Source organism: Anopheles maculipalpis, chromosome 3RL, assembly GCF_943734695.1.
Source record: "Anopheles maculipalpis chromosome 3RL, idAnoMacuDA_375_x, whole genome shotgun sequence".
Lineage (NCBI taxonomy): Eukaryota > Metazoa > Arthropoda > Insecta > Diptera > Culicidae > Anopheles > Anopheles maculipalpis.
The window spans coordinates 25,817,905-25,842,995 of NC_064872.1; the positions used below are offsets into that span (position 1 = coordinate 25,817,905).

A 25,091-nucleotide genomic window follows, 5' to 3' on the forward strand; every position below is an offset into this window, starting at 1 on the left:
AGTGAGAAATGGGCCTTTTTGCGAAAGTGGCCGGGAGCCTCTTTCGCGTTGTAATATCGCTGGGAGCCTGTTTTAGAACATTTGTTTTTTTTAATAAGAAATTTTTAAATAAAATTAAAAATAAAGGATTTTTGTAAGTCACCCTATAGTTATGATATTTGAATCTTTCCCTAACCCTGTACAAAAATATGTACTAATGTGCGTAAAATATGAAAAATGTGACTAAACATCACTTTTACCCAATCTCTTCAATTTTTCCAGCTATTCCACAACAATTAATGGGTCTATTGTTCCGCTACGCACTGTATACAGCTGTTAATATATCGCTTTAGAGTGATGGTAATAAATTAACCATTTCCTTTCGAAAGAAACGCGCCTGTTCGTCTTAAATCACAATGCTTCACCACAAACACTACAGATTAGCTTGGAAAAGTAGTTTATGTATTTTTTTTTCTTTAAATAAATCTGAATGTATGCCTTCTGAAGTTTATAGCAAGTCAACACACGTGGTGATGATCATACGGCTGTAATGTTGGAGTTAAATAAAAATAAGATAAATCTAAATTTATCCTTCAGCAATCTCCGACTTGAGCTTTTCAATTTTTAACGGTAGCAGCGTAATAATTTCCCGGCATACACCCAGCTCCTGCACAAACAGCGGCCTCATCCTTTCATCCTGACAGCAAGCAACGAAGCGATTGTAGTAAAACAGGCTGTTTTCCGTATTTTTAAGCTTCAACCGCTTGTCCGGCGTTATGGTACGATAGTACAGCCGGCCAATGTGGAAGTAAGCGTACAGTATCGGTTGCATCTCATCCTCCCCTATACTGTCCGGTAGGTCTAGCGTTTCCAGATCGATTTTGTACGATTCGATGAATTTCTTAAAGTTTCTTATGCTTTTCTCGCACAGATGATTAATTTTGTTGAGTGCGTGCGGTGTCGGGCGATCCTTTGCCTGCACCTCATCCAGCTGGCCCAACTTAACGTTCAGCATGTTGGAGTAAGTCAGCCCCAGCTCGTACCAAGCTTCCCTGAGGGAGAAAAGGGCGAAGAGAAAAGGGTTTTATATTATCGCTTGCCGACACCCGAGCGGTTATCCTACGAATACCTGCAAATCGTTTGATAGTAGGTTGCATTTAAAATTTCAACAATCTCCTCCAGCTGATCCGCACCACGCTTGTACAGCTTACACTGGTTACTATCGTCCTCCTCGAAGAAGGCCAAATGTTTGTACAGCGACGCTACATCCTGCAAGATTTTCGCATACTGTGAAGCTTCCGTTTCCTTCGTGTAGTATTCCTTCGCTTTGTTCAGCCACGATAGGGAGTTCAGCATAACGAGCTTCGCGTCGTCAAACGTGAGACAGAACTCATCCGTTACCTGACCTTCGTACGCGGCCAGATCGAGCCCGGTAAAACGGGTTACCTTTTTAACCGGCGTTAGCGGGGGTTCACGTGTTCCATCCTCGTTCGGTTCATCGTCCGCGCTTAGCCGTTCCTTCAAGGTGGCAAGAATGTGAAGGCCGTACTTTGCCCAACAGCGACCCACATCCGCCATACGGTAACGAAGGATTTCTTCCTTTTCGGCCCGTTCCGTTGCATTTTCTACCTTTTCCACAACCTCCGTTTCGTACCGGTTCAGCATGAAGGTGCTGGCCGCAAGCAGATGCCTTGCCTGGGTGAGATGATTTTTCGGGAAGTAAAACTGTGACAGCGTAACAGCATTCAGTGCCCAATCGACGTGCTCGTACTCGTTGTACTCTAGTTGGCGCTGGAGTGTCATGTGGCAGTACTGGGCTGAATCGGCCAAATTATCCAAAAAACCAAACACTTGCGCCAGATAGTACAGTGTCAGCGTGTGGTTCGATTCCAGCAGCTTCATGCCTTTGCCCTTTTCCACCTCTTCCTTCGTACCGAACATGTCGGTCATCGTGAGCGGTTCACGTTCGAGCTCTTTCGTTTCAAAGTACACATCCTTTGCCTGATCCAAATACTGCTTTGACTCGACAAAGTTCGACTGATTGCATGCCATTATGCCGAGCTGATTCAGTATTTCGATGCGCACATTTATAGCTGGTTCCTTATCGTAGTCCTTCTCGATCAGCTCCAGTGCCTCCTGCAGCAAAACCTCACCGCGCGGTTCCTCAACGAAGATAGTGATCTTGGCGATATCTTTCAGGATGCTTGCCTGTAAACAACGGACCGTTGTGGCCACTTCACTTTCCGGATCGAGGGCCTCCGAGAGGATTTTCACCTTTCGTAGCGCACTGTTTAGTACGTCACGGGCGATATAATGCGAACGGAACGGTTCCGTCGGTGGATCATTTTTACTTTCCTCGTCAATGTAGCGATGCGCCTTTTCGTATTCTTCCCTAATATCGGAAAGATTTTCTTTGGTAATTTTCATCACTGCGAGGAGAATGGATTTATTCTGGGCGGTGGAGAAACTGCTGCAAATTTGCAGTGAAAAGTAACAAACATTGATTTTGTTGTTGTGGGTTTTTTTTGTGTTCAATGACAGCTCGTTGGGCACAGTGGTTGACGAATTAATTTTCAAATTTGTATATTTATTAGCTAGGGTAACTGTATCAGTTTTTGGCAAGGTAGCAAACAAGTTTAATAACGAAGATAATCGTAAAATAAATATTCTTTTGACTGCTTCAAACAATAAGCAACCAAATTTAATTCTTAAAATACGAACTTTGGCCAAATTTAGATGAATTTTAAGCAAAATATCGAAATATTCGCGCACCGTTTACGAACTTTCATCCGATTTGGTTTGTGCCGATGGTTCGGCAGGTTTTGTGATTCGGCAAACAAGAGCATGAAAAAATTGCGTGCGAAATGAGTTGAAATGAGTTTTAAATATTTATTTCAAAATTATTGAAACCTGTATTTGTAATGCCGTAATAAGAAAAGCAGCACACCGAAAATAGGAGCACTTACCTGAAAATAGGAGCAAAATCAAAGCTTGTATTTTTATGAGTATTTCTTAAAACTTGATTTGAAACCCCAAACCAAGTATGTTGAAACATTCTTCGATTGTTTAACAACCAATACAATACTATTTTCTATCAAAATATTTGATATTTGTAAGAATTTTTTACTTTTTTGCCGAACGTCTGTATCAACCCTACCGAAAGCTGTAACAATTATCCCAACTACAAATAAAGGGTGAACCAAAAATGTAAACTGATGGAAAGTTATGAAAATTGATAGGCCCTGGGCCACGGTAAATATCAAACTGTTGAAATCAATTGTTTATTTTCCATCACTAGCCCGTGTAGATGCTGCTTGATGAAAAAAGGTCACCCACCTATCAAACATATGACCCGTACACCCACCCACAGTGCACCGATTTGTGCACTGTCAAATCTTTCCTCGTGCCATTTCGACCCTTTGCTTTTGTTCTTTTTCGACATCTCGTGGCGATTGCACGCGTTTGGCCCCTTCGCTTGGGTTGAAAATTTTCCTTGCCTCTAAACCGCGCGTTTTTCGTAAGTATGGGCTTATTTTTAGAATTTCCACCGAGCAAGACGATTGTTTTGATGCGGTCTAGTGAGTTTTATTGCGGGGCTTTGCCGAGCTGCAAGTGTATCGAAGCCAATCATTAGTGCTCGAGCCACGGTGTGTGATTAGCGTTTTTTTGTGCAGCACACGCAGGTACAGAAGCTTGAGGAATACCAGATAGTGGCCAATTCGTTCGGCAAAATTCGGCACGTGTGTAGTGCTTTCAATTCGATTGGTTCGATTCACACCTTAGTGACCTACTTTTTACGGTGCAGGTTGCTGCAATTGAAAGAGGACGTTTTTCGCGAACTTACGTAATGCGCGTGTCCCTGTGTCAATGTGATGTGTGCGATTCCCTAGGGTTGCTTGTTGCCAGCTCGAGCTGCGAGATAACGAGTATATTTCGTCAACTTCTTGCAACTATTCGTCACCATGACGACAAGGAAGTTAGGCTTTTTCGTTGGAGGTTAAGAATTTTGAACCACAATTACATCACACGTGAAAGGTCATTACGTCACGTTGATTAAAAAAGGGTCAGAAAGCAGGCGCGCGTGTGCGGGTGGGTGCCGAAGGGGGTGGGTGACCTTGGTGTGAGAAGGTCTTGAACAGGGAATTAACACTCCGCGATCTTGGCAAAGGCAGGGTATGATAACGAACTCGAGTAAACCTTTCGATAATCACCTGATATATCGGGGTGTAGTGTGGCGAAATGCGTCCACAGTTGCATAATGTGCAGCAATACTAATGTTCACGTGATGGCATTTAGTTCCGATTGCAGTTATTGATAATTGTTTTTCCTTCCTTTCTCTTCCCCATACACAGTCAAACCTTAAACCAATAATGGGCGTCCCAGCTGGTGATGTTGAGAAGGGCAAGAAGCTGTTCGTACAGCGATGCGCCCAGTGCCACACTGTCGAGGCTGGCGGTAAGCACAAGGTCGGCCCGAACCTGCACGGTCTGTTCGGTCGCAAGACGGGCCAGGCGGCCGGTTTTAGCTACACCGATGCCAACAAGGCCAAGGGCATCACCTGGAACGAGGACACGCTGTTCGAGTATCTGGAAAACCCGAAGAAGTACATCCCCGGCACGAAGATGGTGTTCGCCGGTCTGAAGAAGCCCCAGGAGCGTGGCGATCTGATCGCTTACCTGAAATCCGCTACCAAGTAAATTGGGAAACCTCAGGCGGGTTTACTGTAAGAACGGGTATCGGTGACCTAGATTCAGCCAAAACACTGCTACAGATGGAAGAATAGATCAGAGAGAGAGACAGACAGACACAATTCAAACTTCTACAGCAAATGTCTGTAAAATCATTAAATCGAATGTTTTTGAACCATCATAAATGCGCAAAAGAAATAGACAGACAGAAAAAAGTATAGTAACCAAAAATGCTCCGAAGGCGTCACAGCGAGCAGGTTCCACAAAATCCCCCCATCCCGCCCCACGATTAGGACAATGTCTATGTAAATCTATTTAATTTAATTTATGCTAGAATTAAAATAGTCTGACAAATTCGTTTTAATCGCTCGCGCGGGTAACTACTGCATGTATCGATGCGAAAGGACGATTGTGCTTAGGTTTGGACGCGCTTTGATCGAACCGCGTGGCAGAAAGAGGATCCCCGATTTCTGTTTTTGGGATCGGTTCGTGGATGATGGTGGCGATTCATTGCTAATGTGATGATCCGTTTTAGTTCAATTCAGAAATCGAACGTGTAGTATTATCACTATCAAAGAGGATAATTGTCTTCAACCCAACGGCTAAAGGTGTGTGACGCTGAATACAAAACAAAAAAAAAACATGGAAACCAACTTGATGGGAGTTTTTGTATTTAGTTTGGATAGCAGAATGGAAGCGTGGAAAGAAACTCGTTCCGATGAAAATCGACGTTAAACATTTAAATAAAACCAAAATTTTTAAATAATAGCTTTTGTTTTGGAAGGCAGCAGTCTTCTGCGACAACAAATAATGATAGTCGAGAAAGGGTGAAAAGTTATTCATAATTCTTGTAATCCACCACCTTGTGCCAACGGCATGTTGGCTCGGATTGTGTTGGTTTTTAATTCAATTTAAATAGAATATATGACAATATGGCATTGAACCGTCATAATCAATTTTAAATAAAATAGAATATGTATATAATTTATTCAAACACAATTTATTGGACGTTTACCGTAATTAAACGCTCTAAAATAAATTTGATTTAAATTTCCGATTCAATTAAAGTTGGGTCGTTGAGTATAAACAGCAATGGAATCAATTGATGGCAGCACACTGGGATAAGTCCATCACGATATTCATTTTTTTTAATTGATATTGCTTGTTTAGTTAGAAGAAAAACGCATAATTTGTTGTCAAATTAGTGTCGTGTGAATTTTTTAAAGTATTTCGGATGTAGAAAACTTTTTTTCAAATTCCTCCTAAAAAATTATTGATTCCAATTTGAGCTTTATCTCGCGCTGTTCCTGTCACCGAAGTTGACGTGCGGTCCAAACCCGCTGTGCGCCAGTGAGAGTGCAGAAGCAGCGGAAAATCGATTTTTATCCTTAATCTAAAACGGAAGAAAAACGATTTGCGTAAGCAAAGGCAGTAGCACTCAGCAACACCGCTTGGAAAACAACACCCAGCCAATTGAACATCCCGCATACGGTACGGGTGTTTTCACGTGCAAAGGCAGCATCGAAAAAGAAAGGTAAGCACAAGCAAAGAGCGCTCGTCATCATCCCGGGGGGGACATCGGGGCTACGAAAAGCGTCATCATCGTCACCAGTGTACGAGAACATCAAGCAAGCAGCAGCAGCCGACGAGTAAGAGCAACGGCAAAAGTAGGCGGTGAAATTATCCATTTTTGTGTGTTTCGGGGCGGTGGTGGCCGGCCCGGGTGGGTCATCATAGAGTGACGGTACGAAGAAAATATGTTGCAAAGAGACCTTTTTTCTGGGCGTCAATCGCGTAGCGATAGTGTAATTATGTGAAGTAACGGGCGTTGTTGACGACAAAAAGGGCATCCGCGAAGTGAAATCCCAATACTGGGAGTTGTGCCTGACCCTTGGGACCCACTTGGGCATGCGGCGAGCTTTACGAAATGGATTAGGATACATCCAGGAGATGTGAACGGAACGGCAAGAGACAGAATGCAAGCGAAAAGCAAAAAAAAAAGTAGTAGGTCACCAGCCAGCCAACCCAGCCAGCTTCAATGGCGGTGTCCGTGGCAACGTTCTTGCTACCCTATGCAAAGCGGCCTGTAGAGAAGAATCTGCACCAGCAGCAGTAGCAGCAGTGTTGTTGTTATCAGATAATTGAATTAAATTCTTCTCGTGCGGTTCTGTGGCTAGAAGTTAGGCGCTTCGTTAACTGCAGGGCCTCGTTATATGCTGGACATTAACGTGAGAGAGCGAGAGAGCAAAAGAGGCGGAAACCCCGAGTGTAGAATACGTAAGAAGACGTGCGATTGATATGATGTGTGTGGTGCGGGTACATACATGCTCTGGAACGACGATAACTGACCTCAGGATGGTACGGTACAGTAGAAGGCAGTTGTGCGATGTAGAAAAGTCAGCAGGCTGATAAATCACATTTTCTCCTCGAATGCTCCTCTGTATTGACGACGATGATGATTGTACACTTGTGTGTTAAAACACGGCTCCTTTTATTACATACATCGTTGTAATACATTTATTCTTTCTCCGTTTTTATTTACAGCGAAGTGTGTTACTAAGCAAATGTTGAATAACTGATTTCAAACCAAAAAAAAAAAAAAACATCCTACCAAATTCATCTCGTTCGCTGCAAGTGACGGAAACAGTAGAGCTGTTTGATCGACGACGTGGTCGTTTCCGGTTGCACGGGGCATAGGAGACACAAGTGCGTTGATTGTGCGTGTGTAAGACGAAAACCAAACGGAGAGAGTGTGTAAAGTACGATTCGCATCAACATCCATCATCCAAGATGGCACCGGTACGTGGGGATGGAATGCGCGGACTGGCCGTGTTTATATCGGACATCAGGAATTGTAAGTAGTGCTCAGCGTGGACTCCTCCAGAGATCTCCCCCGGTGACTTACAGTCGTTGCCGCTTAATTTTGCCTGAAAGCTACGAATTTTTAACAGCGCCAATCAAAATTTTGACTTGAAGGTATCAATTTAGGGCTCTGAGTAATGATTTTTTCTCCCTTAATCTACTACGTTTGGCTCTAAAGAAATACAGATAAAAGATTAAAGTTGTCGATTATTGTTCATTACTATGCGAAAAACGCCTAAATGTATGCAGTATATATCGTGTTGGTAGAAAATATTGCTAGAATTTCAAGGCACAAACAACATATTCTAAATATTTCAATATATATTAATGAGCGCTGTCAAAAATTTAATGCCTTCTAGACAAAAATTCCTTGAGTTGGGTCCTAAATTTGACGGCACCGACTGGTAATTTGATTTGCTTTCGATTTTTGCAGGCAAAAGCAAAGAGGCGGAAATCAAGCGCATTAACAAGGAGCTGGCCAACATCCGAAGCAAATTCAAAGGCGATAAAACGCTGGACGGCTATCAGAAGAAGAAGTACGTCTGCAAGCTGCTGTTTATCTTTCTGCTCGGCCATGACATCGATTTCGGTCACATGGAGGCGGTTAATTTGCTTTCCTCCAACAAATACTCGGAGAAACAAATCGTGAGTACTGCGAGAAAGAGTGATATGGAGAAAGATAGGTTGACCAGCAGTGCCGTATTTAACGGGACAGTCCTGTATTCGCAATGCCGAAAATAGGAACACAGCCTGCCGAAAATAAGAGCATTTTGCCGAAAACTGGAGCAAAATCAATGTTTGCAGTTTTACGAATATTTCTTAAAAATTGCGTTGAAACCCTAAACCAAGAATATCGAAACATTCTTTGACAGTTTAACAATCAATATGATAAAACTTCATATCAAAATAATGACCCGTTTTTTTAATATATGTCCCTTTTTTATTAGCTTCGTCTGGTCAGTCTAGATTGAAAGATCGATGTCATTTTGTGTACTAACTTACGTTAACTTGAATGTTTGCATTGTTCCCGTAGGGCTATCTGTTCATTTCGGTGCTGGTAAACACGAACAGCGATCTAATCAAACTCATCATACAAAGCATCAAGAACGATCTGCAGTCGCGGAACCCGATCCACGTGAACCTGGCACTGCAGTGTATCGCCAACATCGGCAGCCGTGATATGGCGGAAGCGTTCTCGAACGAAATCCCGAAGCTGCTCGTATCGGGCGACACGATGGATGTGGTGAAGCAATCGGCCGCCCTTTGCTTGCTGCGCCTGTTCCGCACCTGTCCGGACATTATACCGGGTGGTGAATGGACCAGCCGAATTATTCATCTGCTAAACGATCAGCATATGGGTGTGGTAACGGCGGCAACGAGTTTGATCGACGCGTTGGTGAAGAAGAATCCCGAAGAGTACAAGGGATGCGTCAGCTTGGCCGTATCGCGCCTGTCGCGCATCGTAACGGCATCGTACACGGATCTGCAGGACTACACGTACTACTTTGTGCCGGCACCGTGGCTTTCGGTGAAGTTGCTGCGCCTGCTGCAAAACTATAACCCACCGACGGAAGATCCGGGTGTGCGAGGCCGGTTGAACGAATGTTTGGAAACGATTCTGAACAAAGCGCAGGAACCGCCGAAGAGCAAGAAGGTACAGCACTCGAACGCAAAGAATGCGGTCCTATTTGAGGCGATCAATCTAATCATACACAATGATAGTGAGCCGAGTTTGTTGGTACGCGCCTGCAACCAGCTCGGCCAATTCCTGAGCAACCGCGAGACGAACCTACGCTATCTGGCGCTGGAATCGATGTGCCATCTGGCAACGTCCGAATTTTCGCACGAAGCCGTCAAGAAGCATCAGGAGGTGGTGATTCTATCGATGAAGATGGAGAAGGACGTTTCGGTGCGTCAGCAGGCGGTTGATTTGCTGTACGCTATGTGCGATCGTTCGAACGCGGAAGAGATTGTGCAGGAGATGTTGAACTATCTCGAAACGGCCGATTATTCGATACGCGAGGAGATGGTACTGAAGGTTGCTATACTGGCGGAAAAGTATGCGACCGATTACACGTGGTACGTGGATGTAATTTTGAATCTGATTCGAATTGCGGGCGATTACGTCTCGGAGGAGGTCTGGTACCGCGTGATTCAGATCGTGATCAATCGCGAAGAGGTACAGGGCTATGCGGCAAAAACCGTTTTCGAAGCACTTCAGGCACCTGCCTGTCACGAAAATATGGTTAAAGTCGGTGGCTATATATTGGGCGAGTTTGGCAATTTAATTGCCGGTGATTCCCGCTCCGCGCCGATGGTACAGTTTAAGCTGCTTCACTCGAAATATCATCTCTGTTCGTCGATGACACGGGCGCTCCTACTATCGACGTACATTAAGTTTATCAATCTGTTTCCGGAGATACGCGGTACCATACAGGACGTGTTCCGGCAGCACAGCAATTTACGGTCGGCGGATGCCGAGTTGCAGCAGCGTGCGAGTGAGTACCTGCAGCTAAGTATTGTCGCTTCCACCGATGTGCTGGCAACAGTGTTGGAGGAGATGCCGTCGTTCCCGGAGCGCGAAAGCTCTATACTGGCGGTGCTGAAGAAGAAGAAACCGGGCCGGGTGCCGGAGAATGCGGAGATACGGGACAACAAGAGCCCGGTACCGAACAGTCACAATGCTCACAACAATGCTCAAACGAATCACACTTCCAGGTGGGTGAACGGTTTTTGGATGTATGTATTTTGAAGTTTGATTTTTGAGAATAATTGGAGTTTCGTCTTCTCTTTGCAAAGTGCAAACAACGCGAATGCAAGCTCGGATTTGCTCGGACTAAGCACTCCACCAGCCAGCCAGTCTGGCACACTAATCGATGTGCTGGGAGACATCTACAGTACAGCGAACGGTAACAGCAGTGTGGTTAATAATTCCAAAAAGTAAGTTATCGCTGTCAAAAATTGCGAAGCAACAAAATGACTACAATTTCTCTTTCTCTCCTCCTCCTCCTCCAGATTCGTTTTCAAAAATAATGGTGTCCTGTTCGAGAATGAGCTGCTACAGATCGGTGTGAAGAGTGAATTCCGCCAGAACCTCGGCCGGTTGGGCCTGTACTATGGTAACAAAACGCAAACGGCATTGCAAAACTTTGTGCCCACCCTTCAGTGGTCGGCCGAGGATGCGCTAAAGCTGAACGTGCAGATAAAGGCGGTAGAACCGACGCTCGAGGCGGGCGCTCAAATCCAGCAGCTGCTAACGGCGGAATGTATCGATCACTATCTCGGTGCACCGTCGATTATCATCTCGTTCCGGGTGAGCGGTGGTGCGCAGCAAAAAATTACCGTCAATCTACCGTTGACGATCAACAAATTCTTCGAGCCGACCGAGATGAATGCGGAATCATTCTTTGCCCGGTGGAGAAATCTTGGCGGGTGCGTTACAGTTTGAAGAGCTGTTTTGATAAGAGACCGAATTATTTATTAACAATTTCTTTTTTTTCTGTTATCACAATTTAGCGAACAACAAAGGGCGCAACGTGTGTTTAAGGCACAGCAACCGCTGGATTTGCCCGGCGCACGCAACAAGCTAACCGGGTTCGGTATGCAGCTGCTCGATAGCATCGACCCTAACCCGGACAATATGGTTTGCGCCGGGATTATACACACCCAGGCCCATAAGGTTGGCTGTTTGCTGCGTTTGGAACCGAACAAGCAGGCACAGGTTAGTATTTTCATGATCAGATTTTTTCCTTTTTGCAACGTCCCCGGAACGTATATTTTCTTCACTTTTCTTCACTACCTTGACTTGGTAGATGATGCAGTTCTTATTAATCTTACCAAGGTAAAATTGAAAAGTTTACATCATTATTCACATTCTATAGTATTTATTGAAAAACTTCTGTATCCTGAAAAGCTTCGGATACTTGTCGGAACTACCTGGTTCCGATTCCGCTTTTGGGATCGTTTCTGGTTGCGGAACCAGTTTGCGGAACCGATTTCGGAATCAATTCTGATCAAAATAGCATTTTGCCCATCACTGAAATGCAGGGCCTTTACATATCGTGTGTATTAGTAGTTAGTAACTCAATTTGCATATAGTGGTGCTCTGAATCTTCGTAAAAACTGGGTTCAGTTCCAGAAAAAAATCCAAAGATCCCGGAGTTAATTCCGGAACTGCGGAATCAACTTCAGATTATTCCGGAACACGTTGGAGTAAAACGCGGATTTTACGTCGGACTAAATCCGAAATCGAAATCCTGGTCGACTCCGGAGCATTTCCTGTGTCGCATTCGCGTACTCCCAAGCAAAAACAAAATTGTTCTGTAATATTCCAACCCCCCCTTTTTTATTTATCTACAAGTCATACATACTACTAACACGGTCTCGATAAACATTACATTCAGATTCGCTATCATTATACACAATTAATTTAATTTTAACTTCTTCCTCTCTTTCCAGATGTTCCGTTTGACTATACGATCTAGCTTAGAGGCAGTGACGCAAGAAATTTGCGATCTTCTGGTGGATCAGTTCTAAATCAAATTCCGCCCCAACCCCCCATCCCATCATATTGTCGTACACACATCCTCATATGGTAAGAGAATCACGCACCGTTCTTTGATTGATAGTTGGTGGTTAGTTAGAGGTGGGAGCCTTGATACACTGATGCATACATTAATCAATGAAGAAGTATCGATAATGGCGATATTAAATATGGTACCCCTAAGGCAATGCTCTGTAACGAGGCCACCGTGCCCGTGGTAGTAGGTTGCATCGATGTATGTATGTGTGTACGCGTGATGTAAAGTATATAAGACATACAGTTTGCTGGTCAGTAATACGAGGTGTGAATAATGCCATAAGCACTAGTTGAATCCTTAACCTGACGCGTGACATGACAGAGAGGAATCCAATCAACACTATCCAACTCTACCTGTCGAGACAGGGTACGCTGTAAACTAGCAGTGGAACAGGACAGGCTCATCTTGTTCGCTATATGTTAAACATGTTCTAGGGAAGGAGCAGAGATCTGTTTGTATGTGTATGTGTGTATGTGAGTGGTACATAGGAGACAAATATGTACGGATCACTACTATCGGCTGAACTGGATTCATTGGAAAGCCAAAGCTTCCGTGGGAAGTAAGAAAATAAGGGAATCGATATTGAAAAACGAAACAAAAACTGTAATGTGTGTTATAGAGATATGGATGGCTACCAACATCACGGATGTTTGATCGTATTATTCCCCTAAGCTTCCTCAAAAAGGTGCCCCCCCTCACCTAAACTTATTTAATTCGACCATTAAAGCATGACGAATAGACAACGAGAAAGAGAGAGAGAAAGGGAGCGTGAGAAATTAAACTATTAAAGCAAAACCTATATAATTATCCTATTTGAAAATTAAACCTAATTAAAGAAAAGAACAGTGTTGTTGTTGCAACTAGCGGGATGGAACAAATTTGCTTTACTCTTGGGACTCGTGATACGACGACTAACGGGGGTAGGATGTCGATGACAAGGAGACATAAGCAGTAATCTCATTCTCAACGGTTAGGAAGGGCGAACAAATGACAAAACACACAGCTCTAATTTATGAAACCTTTTGTTCCATACGATGAGACACAGAGGACTGTGGAGATCAATCCAGCAGCAGAAGCATTAGAATTATTATTCCAAAATATATTTGCGATGCGAGTATAGATGACGACCATCGAAAAGTAAGATTGATTATGCGCGGATGAATATATTTTTGAACGGACCACGTGAATAATATAATCAGAGCGTGAGTAGGAAACCAAGGTACGCACGGACACGCGGAAATCTAAAATGTAGATAAATGGTCCTTACGAATTGTGTTGATGTAGTAATTGATGTCAGAAGCAAAATAAACTCAAGGAGTTGTAGTAATCCACTCAAAAAACCTGCATCAGTGTGTCTGTAGCAAGCGAGACTGTCTTCAAGATGGACACTAGAGCGCATCATGGCACTGTTAAGCTGCACAAACAAACAATCCTAACAGGGAAGATGGCGCGCTTTTCCGGCTCGCAGTGTTTCGTTGCTTTTTGTGATTTGTGAAGATGTTCCGTGGTAGATTTTTGCGACTTTTCCCTTATTTTCCATCCGCGTATAAACGACTGTGCAATAGAAGTGTTGATTTACGTGCCGGAAGGCCGTGTGTGTTTAAAAATGAAGTTTTGTTTTTTTTAACTCGTTGCAAATATACATATAATGCGCTAAGCTAGAAGTTGTACATTGTAGAAAGTTGTATTAAAAAAAATAACTACAGAAAAAAGGACAGTTAAATAAGCTCCGATACTACGCAATACGTGGCGCGAAAAGGACATGAGGGTAGGGAGCTTAGTAATCTATATGATAGTGGAAGGAAAAAAACTATGCATCATACTACTATAAAACCTTTCATCATTCATGCTCATTCCTTGCTTCGGGTGCACAACACAAACAAACAACACTTTCTTCAAACTCTAACCGTAAATTTGAAGTATGAAATTTGAATCATCCCGCGCGCGTGCGGCCAGTAGTAGCGGCCATGCACTAGTTTCATCGAGGGGTTTTCCGTCTTCTTTTTTCCTAGAGTAGAATGATTGCGCCTAGTCTACGAACAAGATACAATATATTTAGCTTAAATATACGCGCAGGCTGCATATTTGGCTGGAGGACATTCCAAAAAAAGAAGGTGAAAACAAGAACGAAAAGTTAGGTAACGAGAAGGACAAAGATTTATAAAAACATAAGCAATCGACCAGTAAAAAAAACCCCGAAACCCGCTGTTCAGCTGTAAAGTGTGGAGCTTAATTTGAGTAGACGATAAAAAAAACAGACATTGTTATTTGATAAAGGGGTATAAAATAAAGTTGTGTTGTAAGCTGCGCTTTATCTCGCGCTCCTGAGATGTGTGTAGCATCATCGTTGCGACGGATGGATATCGAAGGACCAGGTAGCAAGGAGGAGACACCATCAAGCTGACCCCCTCTTCTTGATTGGACTCTGCGACTCGCACTATTCGCAGGATCCTATCAGTAAAACAAATGCATGCATAACGGACTAGAGCCTAGCATTAACGAGTTATAGTAAACTGTCTCAGTAAGAACAGACACACACGTAAAACAAAACGTTTGAAATGCAAGGAACGATAATCGATAAAATATTATACCAGATACACACAGAACGAGACAAAACAATACACAACATCCATACAACAGCGCGATAAGCGATATAGGAGATATGAAACCGAGGGATGGAAAGAAAAGAAACAAAAAATAATATATTGAAAATATACACATGTTATTGAATCTGAATAATTGTGTTGGAATGAGGTTTGACTTTATTTTAGCCTAGACTTTTCTAGTGGATGTATCAACGGCTTTACTTTATCTCAATTTGGGTCTACCATGCCGCCTGTGTCTATGGATTTCACGGGCTAGGTCGTCTGGTGCCATTATTCACTGCATGATGGAAAGATCATTGATCTCCTCGTAGAGCTCAGGGCTTAACACTCTTCCAACTATCTTCCTCTCAAAAGCGGCCAAGAGTGTGAGTTCTGTGGTACTACAAAAACTTGCGCGTGATATTGTTATCGCTACAGACTATTAACCTCAAACATGTGAAGTTTTCGATGACTTCAAAGATGCGCCATGTCCTGCTGCGTGAATCGTTTGGGTTTTTGCCTCGTTAATCACAAACCCAAAGTTAGGTGCCGATTGCTCGATTCATTGATAAGTTTCTGCTACATAGGAGAACCTCAAAGAAGATATCGCGGTAGAGACCTTGGTGCATAAAAGACTTCGGCGTTCAAACTCTGCTATAACTCTGCAAGACGTCAAACATAAAAATTCTGCATAATTTGCTATGCTACGAAACAATACTAAAGATTATCGAATAAATCTATCGCTTATAGCATTGTACTTCATTTCTTGCCGTCACTCGTGTCGTGTCTTCTGGAAAAATTTGAATTGAAAACATGGTATTGGATGTGAAGCAATAATGTAGTCCTAGTCTTTTAATCGTAACGGTTAGACCCTATATGGAATTTATACAGTTTAAACAGTGCTCAACTTCTAGCATATCGTACTCAATATGATTGCCATCGTTCACCGCAAGATCTCTGTTCTCTACTCCTCTGGCTATACAACTTTCCTGGATTCCGTGACTGTATGGTCAATTCTGTTAGGGTGTGCCTACATTGTTAGTGATTTTCCCTCCGCCAAAGTAGCTTCGTGCAGAATATTTTTCATTGGTTGTTTGGGATAAAAAATCCAAAATCCCTGTTAGTACGTTCTCAACTAGGCGAATGGATAAAAAAGAACCATTTTTAATAACACATTCTTTATTAATTTCTATTTTTTAGAAACGAAATAAAAAAACGATCACATGCGATCGTTTTCCTTTTCCTAAACATCCGGATACGAAAGCTGCAGCTTCACATTTATGTTCATTGCCGACAGTTGCGATACGAGAAACTTAAAAATGTACGGTATCTCCACATGTCCAATCTCCTTATCATCCTCGCACAGCCTACACGTAGCCGGTGTATGCTGCAACTCGTTCGTATTGACCGTTAACCGCTTGGTAACGCTATCCATCGGTCCGATAAGTGTACCGCATCGCCGACAAACCAGCGTCACGACCTTATCCGACCCATGCATCATCCGATCCTGCAGCAGAAACGATGCACCGTGTGAAATCAACCCATCCCGTTCCATCTCGCCAAACCGCACACCGCCACCCCTCGAGCGGCCCTTGTTCGGTTGGTGCGTTAGCTGATCGATCGGTCCAGTAGAGCGTACCTGCCACTTATCGCTTACCATGTGGCGAAGTCGCTGATAGTGTACCACGCCAAAGAAAATGTCCACCTTCATCTCACGCCCATCCACCCCGCTGTACATCCGCTCCGTGCCGTAGTAATCGTACCCGGACTGCTCCAACAGTCGGCCGAAGTAATCGATCGCAGTGTTGTCTTCATCGTACCGGAACGGTGTTGCATCGTGCACCAGCCCATGGCAGGAGGCCGTTTTACCGGCCATCGTTTCGATCATCATCGCAATCGTCATACGCGATGGGAATCCGTGCGGATTGAAAATAATGTCCGGTATCATGCCCGACTCGGTAAACGGAAGATCGATCGCTGGCCACTGCTGCGAGCAGATACCTTTCTGCCCGGCGCGGGAAGCAAACTTATCGCCAACGGTTGGATTTCGAGGCACACGGTAGGTAATGATCAGTTGTCTCGATACAACGCTCATACTGCCCCGTCCGATACCGCGTCCACTGTCCTGTAGTGGAACACCTAGCTTCACATTGTCGACGATCGCATCTTCGGTGCCGTGATAGCGCACCATATGATACGTATGATCGTTGTAATCGAAATAGCAGTAAAGTGGTGTATTTTTTGAAAGTTGTGCTCCCTTAAACGGAAGTCCATCGTTATCGAGGTATGGATTCAGGGAAGTATCTTTCGGGTCGCGAGCGAAAAAATTTTCCCCGTTCAGCTCCACGTACTCCGATTTGTAGATATTTCCCGCCGCAAAGCCACGCTCAAAGGCGGACTTGTTTAAAATCATTGCATCCTCCATGTCGTACCCGGTGTACGAAATAACGGCCACAATCGCGTTCGTACCCATGGCGTAATTGTCCAGCTCGATGTTATCGTGATGCACGGGCCGGAATAGTGGGGTGGCTGGTGTTTGCAACCGATACATCTTCGCAATACACTGCTTGTCCCAGTTGTGGCACGGTGTTCCCATCGTTTGCTTGCCCATCTGGCATTGGTACATATTACGCGGCGATTGATTACAATCTGGCATCGGAATTAATTGTGCCAAATTGCTCAAAAAGGATGTTTTTGCCAGCTCCTGATGTGTGGTAAGATCCGGGTACGCCTCCTCCGGCGTTACACAAATATCCATATACACCTGCTCGAACGATCCGATCAGTTCCGTCTTGTTGCAGAGCAGATTTTTCACCGGACGCATCATCCGCGCTGGACCAACAAACAGAAACAGCCCGGGAAACTGACCACCCTCACGCTCCGGAATGAACGCAATTTCTGTCTGATTTGGAATAATTTCACCATCAATCTTTAGCAGGCGAAGTTTCTGTACCACCTGACTGGCGATCGTACGCGGCAACATGCCCAACATTCTGCCCTCCAGCATCACCACGTAGCACGCGGCACTCGGTACGGTTCGCAGCCCTTTCGCAACTCCAATCGGTTGCATACCGAGCGATACCAGTGTCGTCGGTATGTTGGCCACCTTTTCCGGATCCTGCGTTACCGACACGGTACAGTCGGAGGTAAGATGATTCAGCAATCCACATGGCTCACCGTCCGGTGTGTGCACCGGACAGATGAAACCCCACGCATCCGGCAACAGCTGACGGGTGTCGGTGGTACGCATCGTTAGAAAGTACGAACCACGATGTACCGCCCGGAAGTGGGACATGTAACGCATACGGTTAATATTTTCCGCTATAATTACCAGCCCGCTGTTTTGCATTAGACCCATCTCGGTCGCTTTGGCCAGATTCCCAGTGGCAAGAAACATTGTGAGCGCATGCTGGAAACCGGCCACGTTTTTAAGCGCCATCATGACTTCGTTCGACGATACCGTCGGTGAGCTGGTTTCCGGACATAGCTTTACCAAATTCATCCGCACGTAACCCAACGTGGAGAGACACATTTCGCGCAAGAAGTTCTGATAAATGTGCCCACCGAGCATCAGCTCCTGCATCATTACGTTATCGAGCGTTTCGGGTGCGTTACGACCTTGCACGACCGCAAACAGCTTGTGTACCATGTGGACGAGCAGATTAAATTTGTCCTCCACACTGTCTAGGTGGATGAGGACACAGTGTTCGAGGATGTAGCTGCCGGCCTGCTCGTCCGTGTACCATTTGGGCATGTTGAGGTACGTGGTCATGTAGCGCAGCAAGGTGCCTATGCACGTGCGACAGTCTTGCGACGTGTGCATGCTCTCGTCGTGCAGATCGCGCAGCATGTTCATTATGCATCTGGGGAGGGGGAGAGAAAAACAAAGTTTAGTTGGATTGAATGTAACGGTGTAAGGAAGTTTTTGGATTTGGACTTGATTGCAATTTGATCAAATTATGATTCCATTGGGATTAGAACCGATTCGAATTCCATTCGGATTCTATTGGGATTCGATCCGATGGTTGGGATTATTATTAGAATTCGATCCGATGGTTATGATTATTATTAGAATTCGATCCAATGGGATTGTAATGATTGGATCCAATCTTATCCGACTAGGATTCGATTGAGATTGTATAGGGATTCGATCGGGATTTTTTTTTTGGGGTCATGGGCCATAATCAATAATCCATGGCAGAGCGTCGAAAATTCACAGGACACACCCTGTAAGCGGTCTCTTACCTTTTGTAGTACTGATCGTCCTCATAACCATCGATCAGCTTCCGATAAATCTCATTGTCCGAATGATTGCCGAGCGCTTTCAGTATCATCAGCACCGGTATGAACGATAACGATTTTCCGATGCTAATCATTAGCTTCGCCGTACCGTTCGTCAGATAGTGGAGCACATTTTTCTGTTTAAAAAAAAACAATGAAAGAATCTGTTATTTTGCTCTCACCACGCACCCACGCCACCGTACGCCCTCTTTTCCCACCTACCGTAGAATGTTGATCGTTACGCACGCACCGTATGAAGATGCCCGTCATACTGAAATCCTTTCCCCGATCGCGCCACGTATTACGATTAACGGCGATCGGATAGTTCCGTCGCGTCATCACCAACATACGGATTAGCTTCTCGTTACCGCGCACAATAAAATGACCACCCCATTCATCCTCATGCTCACCCCGCGCAACAAGCTCCTCCGGCGACAGGCCATCTAGATTGCAGGCCCTCGATTTTAGCATTATCGGTATGCGGCCCATCTCGCGCGTTAACGGTGGCTGTGGCATCCCGTCCAGCTCCCACTGGAGCGTGATCGTGCACATGCCCGCATACGTATCCGACTTCTGGCGGCATTCGCTCGGAAAGACACGCTTCTCCGCCGCATCGACCATCATCATTGGTACGGTGGGTGTAGCGATACTGATGTCCGTTATTCGCAGCTTTATACGGTTTTCGTTCGCAAGCTCAAAGCAGACCGGTTCCAGCCGGTACAGTATATCTTCAATGCCCTCGTCCAGCATGTAGTTGAACGAGTCGATATGGGGCCGACCCAGGTTCGATAGGATCTGCGGAACAAAAGAATGTACCAGTGTTGCACTATCTTTAACAAAAAGAAACAATCTTACCTCATTCTGTTTGGTAGGTATTTCTTTAAATTGTGGCCGTAAATTCGTTAGCTCGGGTAGCAGTTTCATTTTCAGTGAATAATGCACGAACCATACACGCGGAATATGCTTGCGCCGTACCGGCCGCACGTGTTATTTTGTTATGACCGGTGTGACAGTTGACAGTGAGCGAGCAGCAATAGGTGGTGCCGTGTCTATAGTGTAGGGTTGAGTGTTTGTTGCTTTGGTTTGTTATTGTTTCGGTCATGCTTGCTCTTTCTCTCTTTTGCTGTGTGGGTTCTCTCTTTCTTTTTGCTCTCTTGAGAGCGAACAAGACACAGCACGTAGCGCCAAACTATGGGATGAAGAAAATCGGTCAACTTTTGTGCGAAATAACGGCTTATTTTTGAATTCAAAATCATTGCCTTCGCGTGTACGTGAGCACGTGATTTTGATTTCAAAATTTAAACCGTCGAAGGGTTTTTTTGAGTCCCTTAGTTGTTTAAATTTAACTTTTAACCCTGTCATGGGCTACCGGAAAAGCTTCATATCGTAGGCAAATGGGCATATGCAGGCTACCCGTCCTGCAGCTTTTCCGTAACGTAATCCAGTATCAATGCAATATTCTGATGAAAATTAAGTTAACTCTTCTTATTTATATAAAATCAAACATGCAACCTCAATTCTAAGTAGTTGAAAAGTTATGAATCTTCCAATTTGACATGTTTTTCCTACAAAAATAAATAAAAAAACATCAAAAAATCTATTTATTCTTTGATATGTGATTTTTTTACTACCATTTTACTACGAGCAATAGAAAGTGAAAGGTGTTTTTATTTAAATAAAACCCGTTACAGAAGTCCTCGTTCATCAAGGCAGCGAAAAACACGATGTTGAACGATAGATTAATGTCAAACAAAAATTCTTTCCAAATATATTGTTCACAAAATTGATCAAACTGATAGGTTGGAACAATCCAAACGCAATTAGGGGGTGATGCAGCTGCGGCGCCAGTCTTCAAATGGAAGGAGCGTTGTTCAAATCCCATCCGGAGCGTCTAAATATAAAATTGCCTTAACTTATACGTTCGCTATCAAATATATTATTTTTTAAGAAAACCTTTTTGTAGTGTCTTTGTTGCTGGCACCTTTACGCCTTAACGCCTTGACATAATTTAACTTCATAATAACCAATTATATAGTAAAAGGTACGGTCTGTCGCCCTGCGCTCATTTATGATTGATAAAACACATCTACCTGTCCGATGCCTTTCACTCGCCGCAGCTCGTCAGTCCGTTGCAACTTTCGCGTGCAATTACAGGAACCGGCCAAGAATCGTAACGGAAAGGAATATCATAAATTGTGTGAAATAATGCTCACTTTATCGCTGGCGGCATGCTTTCAAAACTGCCCTGCTACCAATAATAATAAACGAAATTAATAATATATTGTTTCTCGTAATGAGCAAAACGCGCACACCCGAGGCACTCTCACTCGCGGTCTTGCGTTGGGACTCACTGGGGAAGGAGCAATATGTATATGTTTTTTTTCTGCTTCTTTACGCAACATTTCTTCAAGTGAAATGATTCAAAATTGCCCCAAGGCTTCAGAATTGAAATCTTTGTGCGCGTAATGCACAACTGTCGATGAAAGAAAATCCTTTTACCAGATCAACACTGCTACTGTGTATCGTTTTACCGTTAAGGACCCTTACCATATACCTTCCCCCAGCATAATGCCTCAACGGGGGGAAAAACAAAACAAAACTGATGAAAATTCCTTAAGCCTCGGTTCGGTTCGTCTTAGCTAAAAAAAATAATTGCTCGCAGGCGTTTTACGCGAAAATGATCACAATGATGATATCCAATCCTCTGCTCTGGATGGGTTGGTAAATGGGGATAAACACGTAGAAAAACGCTCCAAATCACCGGAGGATCCGCGTGCGCATGAAATTATAAATTAACCTTTTTAACTTTCTCGCGTCGCGTTTAACTGCTTTATTATGGAATTAAAATCACTCATCACCAACAATTGCCCTGCCCATGAGTTTCAGCTAGGACGTCTGCTTTCTGGGCCTGCCCTGCTTTATCACCCTGGTATGTTTTGAGAACGTCTTGGGATGGTTTAGAGGGCGAAGAAGAAAAAAAAAACCAACGAACAAACCCGCGCACTTTTCGCGGCCATACATAGACGACGAAGATGACGCCGTTGATGATGATGATGATGATGATGGGTGGAGGCTATTTTCTTTATGGAATCTCTCATTTCATTCAATCGCTTGAGGGCGAAACAAAAGCAGCAACCAAAAGAAAAACAGCAAAAAAAAAAAAAATAAGCCTAAAGCGAGCATATTAAAACTCGGCTATAATTAAGCGCAAAAATCGCGGCATTATGCTTTCGATTGGGGGAGGCCTCGTCTATGTTGCCTTTGCCTTTTCCTTTAATTAGAATGTTTTTCCATCATATCTTTTTCGTTCACTTGTTGTTGTCGTTGATGTGGGAGCTTTTGTTTCTTGGTGCTTACACAGTTCCACACCACCGTTGTCTTGCTTGCTGGCTGGCGGGTTTTGCTAATCAAATAAATCTATGCGTTTGGATCCATTTTCTAGCCATGCTGCCATGTGCTTGGAGCTCGCTAGAGCCAAAAGAATGGATTGTTGTCCGCTTTTTGGTTGAGATTTTCCCCTGCTGGAAGTTGAAGTTACCGGTGTGGCCAAGCACGGGGGTGATGTTCCAACCGGGGTGATGTGTGTGTTTGTGTTCTGTTCGCGATAATCTGGAACCTCCTGAGCGTTGTGTATGGAGAAAGAAACAAAACATAAATCGATCGAAATGCTGTTAGGTGCCCGGTTAGTAAGTGTTGTGCTACGTGAAGGGTGTGTGTGTGTGTGTGTTTGAGGAAGAGTGCGGCGGACAGCAACGGAATGATGGTACACAGTAATCCTATTAAACACTGATATCGATTCGTTATTTATGAAATTAATTATTATCATTTGCTTTCCGAACCTGCCGAGCCCGAATGAAACCATACACAGGGAAGAGGCCACTACTGTTCCACACAGTTTGTAATAGGATCATATCAACATGAGTGTGTGTGTGTGTCTTGGATTTAGTGTCCAGCTTGCTTATCAACCAATGTGCAAGGAACGCTCATGCGAGTCCAGCTCATTGTCTCTTTTTTTGGGAGGTTTTTTGTTTGAAATGAAGGGCCTTTGGTTGGTTTTCCAACGTTCTGCACAAAGAACAACAGACCTATCATCTAATGCCACAATCATCAATCGATTTTTTGTTTATACTTTCCCTTTATACGACGAAGGGCGGTCGATATCTGAGTTTGGGATTAGCGATTGCACAAGGATTGCACTTCTTTTCAACTAGTCGAAGGGCTTCGTTGGCTTTCTTTATCAATTTTCTAACCACCAAAAATAAACATCGGTCAGCAAGGAAGCAGTATCTCCCTTTCTAAAAGTTTTTCTCATTTTTCTCTTCTCACAAAGGTTTGTTTTTGTATAGCAAATAGATAAATAAATAGAATAAAAGCTAAAAGCAATAAATATTTTTTTACCAAAAATGATTGCTCATTTATTGCTGATGGTAACGAGTCGTCTGTCCTGTTTTTTTTCCCCTGACACTAAAGCTAAATTTATAAAAAAAATCTGCAATCATCATGGCCCCAAAAAATGTTCTTCTTCGGCTTCTGTTTGCCTTTAAATCTCGGTATTTGTGAAAAGATAGAAAAAAATCATCAAATTTTCTTTCTTTTGTTCTCTTTTTGATTGGTTTCAAGAAAAATAGTGTTTGAAATAATGTAAAGTGCATATTTTCTGAACGATAAAATGGTTTTAAAATAGAGTTAAGAGTTTTATTGTTAGTAAAACCTTAATTCATAATTTATTTTGATCTTTAAACAAAAGTGCCTAAAAGTAGGTTCGGGAAAAAAGGTGGGGTTTTAACAATGTTGATTAACATAGTCTAGGGAGTAGTATAAGGGTTTAAACATATTTTTAAGAACCTTCTGCCGAAATTAGTAGCTAAACCTGAATGTATGCATTGCGCAGTACATGTATCGAAGGTAAAGCAGTGTGTTTGAGTTATGGTAAAAAATGATTGAATTATTTGGTAGAAAATATAGCTCGAATTTGAACCTCGCTCCTCTCTCTTTCCATCACGAGCTCTAGCTTTTTACCTCAGCATGTTACTACTTCCTTCTCAGCCAACCGACGGTTGTGTGACATGGCCGATATATTGCCCCTAGGGGCTGCTCTAGGATTTGTCGTATACGACAAACGACAAGACAAAGTCTTTCCGAGGAGACACCGGCGCCGGTCTTCAAACGGCAGAACCCGGGGTTCAAATCCCATCCGGATCGCCCATCCCATAGTGTGGACTGACTATCCAAATATGTGGTATCGGCAAGTCTAGTAAGCCATTTTGATGGCCAGCGTGACCAAGAAGGTCATGGCTAAAGAGTAATATAGGCCCTCAAGTTGCACGCAGCAAACTCACATGCAAGCTCCACAGCTGTTTGTGAACATGGCTGAGTAGGACATATTAAAAATATTAAAACTATTGGTTTATAAAATAAAAAAATCTTATTTTAACTAGTTTTAATAAAGTTTTAGTAATTCAATCAACTTTCTACCCACATCATGTTTAAATATTTTTTTTTTTGCGAATATTGAGCCATTTAAATTAAAAAAATATGACCCACTGTAGAATTATTTCAATTATAGTATGAACTGTCTCGTTTAAATGATGATATAAGCTAGTGAAATGTTTTTATAAATTATTCTTATACATAAACTAGCTTTTGCGACACTTAACAATAATTTGAAATAACTTTCCTCATTTTAATAATGATTTATTTAAATAATATTTTTATGTCCTACGCATAATGGTCACAATGTACCGTGATTTTTCATACAAGCTTGCATGAGATGAATCCCGTACAACTAGAGGTCCTTTTTTACTCTTTAGCCACTTCACCTTTTGACTGGAGGTGAAGTTATTGTTTTGTGGCCTGCTATTTCTGGATAAAACGTTCTTCCCGGTTCGTAACGCATTTCTAGGAATAGTAAAAGAGTCAAGAAGAAACCTTACTAGCAATATGTTGTGTATTCTTGCTTAAAATGGTTCCTAGACATCAAGTAGAATGTGAAAAGTGAAGTGAAACAAGCATGAGCTAGGCCACAGCTTCCTATGAATATGTTTCAAGGGCTAACTGCTACACATCGGCCACGATAATTCACCGTCGACCGACCAAGGATGAGTAGTATCATCCTT

General features: G+C 43.3%; 4 protein-coding genes across 4 annotated transcripts; 2 read left to right on the plus strand and 2 right to left on the minus strand.

Moving 5' to 3' along the window:
• Positions 1-565: 565 nt before the first annotated feature.
• Positions 566-2,423, minus strand: LOC126564402 (KIF-binding protein). The gene is made up of 2 exons (XM_050221438.1): positions 1,109-2,423; positions 566-1,031 (listed from the first exon to the last, which is right to left on the minus strand). Exons 1-2 carry the CDS (start codon positions 2,404-2,406, stop codon positions 566-568), a joined length of 1,764 nt encoding a protein of 587 aa, XP_050077395.1. The 5' UTR covers positions 2,407-2,423.
• A 1,003-nt stretch (positions 2,424-3,426) lies between these two features.
• Positions 3,427-4,741, plus strand: LOC126565669 (cytochrome c-2). The gene is made up of 2 exons (XM_050222868.1): positions 3,427-3,496; positions 4,332-4,741. Exon 2 carries the CDS (start codon positions 4,350-4,352, stop codon positions 4,674-4,676), a length of 327 nt encoding a protein of 108 aa, XP_050078825.1. The 5' UTR covers positions 3,427-3,496; positions 4,332-4,349; the 3' UTR covers positions 4,677-4,741.
• Positions 4,742-7,455: 2,714 nt separating this feature from the next.
• LOC126564044 (AP-2 complex subunit alpha) lies at positions 7,456-12,103 on the plus strand. Its single transcript, XM_050220953.1, has 7 exons — positions 7,456-7,521; positions 7,963-8,174; positions 8,563-10,247; positions 10,329-10,469; positions 10,545-10,961; positions 11,046-11,250; positions 11,988-12,103. Exons 1-7 carry the CDS (start codon positions 7,458-7,460, stop codon positions 12,063-12,065), a joined length of 2,802 nt encoding a protein of 933 aa, XP_050076910.1. The 5' UTR covers positions 7,456-7,457; the 3' UTR covers positions 12,066-12,103.
• A 3,834-nt stretch (positions 12,104-15,937) lies between these two features.
• LOC126563942 (DNA-directed RNA polymerase I subunit RPA2) lies at positions 15,938-19,901 on the minus strand. Its single transcript, XM_050220804.1, has 4 exons — positions 19,831-19,901; positions 19,198-19,770; positions 18,940-19,112; positions 15,938-18,557 (listed from the first exon to the last, which is right to left on the minus strand). Exons 1-4 carry the CDS (start codon positions 19,897-19,899, stop codon positions 15,938-15,940), a joined length of 3,435 nt encoding a protein of 1,144 aa, XP_050076761.1. The 5' UTR covers positions 19,900-19,901.
• Positions 19,902-25,091: the final 5,190 nt, after the last annotated feature.